The sequence below is a fragment of the Chaetura pelagica genome, unplaced genomic scaffold, assembly GCF_000747805.2.
Source record: "Chaetura pelagica isolate M959 unplaced genomic scaffold, ChaPel_1.0 scaffold32, whole genome shotgun sequence".
Classification (NCBI taxonomy): domain Eukaryota; kingdom Metazoa; phylum Chordata; class Aves; order Apodiformes; family Apodidae; genus Chaetura; species Chaetura pelagica.
Genome location: NW_009952368.1, coordinates 641,935 through 647,435, shown reverse-complemented (window position 1 = coordinate 647,435; position 5,501 = coordinate 641,935). Strand labels below are relative to the sequence as shown.

General features: G+C 45.3%; 1 protein-coding gene across 1 annotated transcript in view; it reads right to left on the bottom strand.

The window, feature by feature from the left end:
* ETS1 (v-ets avian erythroblastosis virus E26 oncogene homolog 1) overlaps window positions 1–5,501 on the bottom strand; it is a 67,327-nt gene that overhangs the window by 60,527 nt on the left and 1,299 nt on the right. Inside the window, exon 2 of the mRNA XM_010008088.1 lies at window positions 4,439–4,583. Within this exon, the coding sequence (XP_010006390.1) occupies window positions 4,439–4,583 (145 nt within the window). The remainder of the gene's footprint in view (window positions 1–4,438; window positions 4,584–5,501) is intronic.

Genomic DNA, 5,501 nt, shown 5'->3' with positions numbered 1-5,501 from the left:
CCTGCTGAAGAGCACACAAAAACTGTTCAGCAGCCTTCACGGGCCTTGTAAAAGGGCCAGGAGAGTCTAAGACACTACAGGCAGCCCATGCCCCAGCAATTCATTCACAAGGGGATCTTTTATCGCAACCAATAGACTGGAGCAAGTGCTCTTAACAGAGAAAATTATGCATGTCCTTCAACAAACTCAGATTGCACACCCAAACTGTGACACGCCTTTAACTGGAGCCAATGAAACACCCAAAGGCATCAGGAAGAAAAAGGAAGAAAGAAGAATCCATTTCAACCAGGCTATACACAGCACCAGAGCCCAAGCCTTGCAAGAGGCTGGGTCACCTCATTGGCCAGAGAAGGACAACAGAGCCCAGCAGAAAGGGCTCATTCATCCCCCAGGTGGGAGTGAACAGCCAAGGAGGGCTGTGGATCTGGAGGAATGACCACTAGGTTGGGCAGAGGCAGAATTTTGTGCTTGGCTTTTGTGGAGCCTTGAAATGAATCAGCATCCAGCTGCTCGCTCTCCCCGCCCAGTGGTGGCTCATCCCTTCTTTCCTCGCCCTGTTCTTGTCTCTCTTCTACCTTCCTCCATGTCCTCCCTTCCCCCCTCCTCATTGATTAAGGAGGGAGAAGACAGACTGGCTGATCCAGGAGAACTGCCTGAGAAGTCCTGCTAGCTCTAGCAGCCACAAGCAGATGTGTGTGCCCTGTGAAAAGACACCCATTCATCTCTGCCGAGAGCGTGCGGGGGAGGCAGCAGCAGTGCAGGGGAGGGGGGAAGTGTTGGAGGAGGCTGAGAAAAGGAAGGAGGCCACAGTTAAAAATAGGATAAAAGGACATGGAAAAAAAAAGCCACAGATTTTTATTTTTTTAAATTATTTTTTGCTAAAGCTTTGCTTGGAAAACGTGCTGCAGCTGGAGAAGCCACTGGGCTGAGCCTGGTCAGCTTTCACCTTCCCCTTCCTCTCTCCTCCTCCCCAAGCCCCCTTCCTCCAAGCGTGGGCCTGGAAAATGGCCCAGAAACTGCTCACAGAAAGAGCTTTCCTCTAGGGATCTCCACCAGGGAAACAGCAGGTCTCACAGCAAAGGAAGGAGCAACAGGGGGAAAAGCTGGGAGAGGCCAAGGATGGAGGTGTTCTCCATGGGACTCCTGCCTGAAGCTGAGAACTGGGCTGGGAGGAAGATGCTTGGGTAGCATCAGACCAGCAGCTCTAATTTCTCCTCTAGAAAAAGCTTTCAGTCCATTTCTTGCCTTGCAAAATCCCAAAGCAAATCCCATTTGCCTCAGTGAAAGCAAGATCTCTCCCCCAAATGCTCCTGTAGTATCCAAAAGGGTGGGAGCATCTTCAGTCCAGGCATGCTAATTCAGCACAACAACAGTGGCAGAAATACTTCAGCCAGAGTAGTTTCATCTCTCACTTGCCATTAACAACAGTTTTATCTCCCCTATCACTAAGGAAAACAAACCCCTTCAGAGTGGAAGGGCTTGTCAAAGTGGCCTTGGCTCAACAAGGCAGTGCAGTCAAGACTGTGTCTGTGCTGAAATTATAATATTGTTATCAAATCTTTTTCTCCACTTCAATTTTATGCCTAACCTTGTATCAGCCATAAAGTATTGCCAGAGGGTAACATTAGGATACTATTGCCTTATGAATTAAACATACAGTTCTAAGTGTGGCTTTCAGCATCCTTTCAGCAACCCTGCAGCTTTGGGCAGACATGTGGCACCCTCAGTTCTGGGCTGCCAGATGGTTCAGCTAAGGTGCAATGGCCTCTGTGCTCCTCTTCCCACCTGTCCAAAAAGCAGAGCTACTCTTCATAAGCAGGCACCAGCTCCCTTCTTGCTAGTAATTTTTTATCACATTTGGGATGTGCCCTTTGCTTGCTGTGGACTCTATTTGGGTTGATTCTCTGGACAGTAATCTGCATTGCAGATTGTGGTAGCAAAGCTATCAAATGAAACTGGCACTACACGTTTCCAAATTTTTGCTTTTTTTAAAAAAAAAACAAAACACCCTCTCAAAATCCACCACCTTGTCTTTATCAACAAATTAATCCCACATCAGGCTTACCTTTATCCATATCATTGAATAATCTAATCGGACTCCAAGCACAATGTAAACAAACTCACCCAAGCTTCAAAGGCAAAATATCATCTCTAAATGCAAGCAGCTCTAAAACTTTTAGAAATGTTGTGGGTTTCTATTGCAAGAGGATGTATTCACACTTGCATTTTCCTTGTTGACTTGCTTCTTTCACCAACATCAAGACCATGAAGACCAAAATAGCCTCTAGTACACCAGAAGAATAGATGACAAATGGTTTTAATGTGCACCCAAAACACAAAGGAGAAATGAAAGACCGTTCCTAGCAGTATATACAAATGAGAGTTTCCTCTCATTTAAAATTAGAAACTACCCTAGACCTAAGAAACAGCAGAATAATTTTTTTAAAAAATCTGAGAAAGAGTACCTTGCTTTGCAACAGGAAGAACTGAAAATGAATTCTTAGGTATTGCAAGAGAATCAGAGACCTGTGCTACCCGTCCCAATATACTGAAAGTTTGAGCGAAACCTGTTGAGGACAACGACGGGTTTTTTTAAATTTTATTGCCTTCTCTGAGGTTGGAACCAGGCTCCAGGCTCTGCAACAAGAAATTTCACAGACCCAGCATGGGGTAATGAAGATCTGGGATGCAGATATGTTGGTCCCTGGAGAGACCACTTTCACAGAAAAGGGGAGAGGGTAGGGGAAAAAAAAACCAACACAAAACACAAAGAAAACTTTCCAGGCACAGATTTGCAAAACGTTTGAGTAAATCCAAATGCTGCAAGGGCAGATTTCATCAGAGCAGAGCTGACATCACGCTGAGAGAGGTCACCCACAGGAGTTGAGCAAATAGCTGAAATAAGAACGGCTGGAAATTGGCAGCAGAGCTTTGCTCCAGCCACAGGGGCAGCTCTGTGTCCACCTCCTGCTCACACACAAGTGCTCACCAAAGGAGGAAAAAAAAAAAAAAAGGAATTGCCTGAATATTTGCCAAGGAGAGATTTCAAACTGCACATTTGACCGCAACAGTCCCTGGCTCTGCTGAACTCTTTAGCTGCAGAAAGTCTCTAAACACCAGGGCTTTTCCCCTCCCAAGGGGCCAATGAGCATAACTAGCGAGCCGGGAACAAGTCACAGAAGACCAGCACATGCCACACAAAAGCTTACATGGGATTTAAGTGCTTCATGACAGGCTTATGTGGGACTTAAGTGAAACATAAACTTCATATTGGCCCTTTGCAAAGGTCACACTTGTACAACTTGAGCTCTTTTGCTCAGTTCCTGCAGTTGGCCTGTGCCACAGTGTACCTGAGCCCTCTTCTCTGCACAGCACACCCGGGCTCTTGGCTGATGCCCCAGCAGCTGCTCTGCAAGCAGGAGGACCCACTGCCCGCCCAACTTCCACACTACCAGCTGGTTATACAAGCAGCAGCCCAAACTGCAAGCTCAGCTTGAAAATTCACAGGTTGAACGATGTGGCAGGGCAAGAATTAGTCACCAGTGATTTTGCAATGAGTTTCAAATTCTGAATGTACTAGAGATGATCACCTCATCCAAGTCAGTGAATTGCTTTAGCTGTGCAGAACATTGCAACCACAAAGCCCTGGCAGCACAGCATGATCACACAGCTCTTCCACTTGTGGCTACCTGAAGACCATGCCACCACCCTCCCAAGGAGCAAGGCGATGAGCTACAAGGGCAAGAAACCCAAAATTACTACCACAGTGGAATTAAAACTCAGAAGTCTCCAGATCCTTGCAACCCTCCACAGAGACCATGTTTCCTTTCCAAAGGCACCGGTGAGGACATCAGTCCTGATAACACCACGACAAATGCTGAAGGTGCAGCCAGCAGGTGGGCATGTCCACCTAGCCCACAGTAATCTCCCAGAGACACCCACTTCTGTTGAGACCCCAGGGAGCAGTAACCACTGCTGCAGTCCCTAAATGTTAGGGAGGTACATGCAGGGCATCAAAATCACTGTCCAAAAGAGGAGAAAGGTTCTCCCAACCATGGCAGGGAAGAAAGAAGATCCCAGCCTTCAGCATTGCTCTGGCTGCAGAAGAGTTAAAGCAGGTTTAACGTTTTAAACTGGTTTCTGCCTCATCTCCACCATGGAGACCCTTTTGGACCAGCAAGGCAGGTACCGACCTGGTGATGTTGTGATAGGTGCCCTATGGATGCATTGAGGGCAAAACACCCTGATAAATGAAGTCAGTACTGGCATAGAAAGCAAATGTAGGAGGAAGGGGAGAAGGAGGACATGCTGGACAACAAACAAGAGCATGCCAGGGCTTTAAGGATTTAATTTTACCTGAGCACACTGCCAAGCCCCACAGCACAGGCAAAAAGGCGCCAACCCCATTTGCAAACCCACCCCCAAACTGGCATCCTACCAGTGCTGTAGTGTTCCAGGCCAGTGGGCACTTCCTGTGTGGCTGGCTCATCCCAGAGCGGGCAGCACGTCCTGGGCTGGCAGCAGGAGGACTGGAAGCCACAGGTAAACCAGGGGTCCTCGCAGGGGCTGGCGGCACCTGGTTTCTGGGAGCAGGGGAGGGAGAAGTGTCAGGGGAGAGGGACCCCGAAAGGGTTGCTGCCCTGTGCGAGGTGGCAGGGCACGAACCCCCCGCCGAGTTCAGGCACAACACCCCGAGATGACAGGGTTTGCTCAGGAGAAACTGTGTTGTGCAAACTCACCTGGCTGAGGGGCGTCGTGAGGAGGCCAAAAAGGTCCTTTTTTTAAACAGATGTGAGGGAAAAATAATAAAAGCCCAGAGTGTTCATGTTTATGTCAGTCATGTTTATATTTATGTCTGTGTATACATACAAATGTATATATAACTGTGATATGCACACAAGTATAAACACATGTATATTTCTATAAAATTATCTATTATTACATATAGATTACATGATATACCATATTATTATATGCTTACACATAATACATTATATATAGAGATACATGTATTGGTTAGATCACGGAATCATAGAATCATTTTGGTTGGAAAAGATCTTCCAGATCATCAAGTCCAACAGTTAACCCAGCACTGCCAAGGCCACAGGCATGTATATACACACATGCACATAATCCTAGGTTATAAATGTTTGGATTCATATATAAACCTATATTTATATTTTATATACGTATTTTGTATATAAAGTATGTATTTGTATAAAGTATATATTGTATATACAAGTATATATAGATCTATGGAAATGATCCCAGGATATGACCTTCATTTTATTTTATGTATACTTACTTTATACATATATGTTTATAAATATGTATATATAGTGTGTATATATATGCATATATCTCATATACATATTTACCATATATACATACGTGTATATACATATATACCATATAATATTTGTGGTATGTATACATGTGTATCTTTATGTAAGAGGATAACAACATATACATACATATAGATAAATTCAGGATGTTTTCAT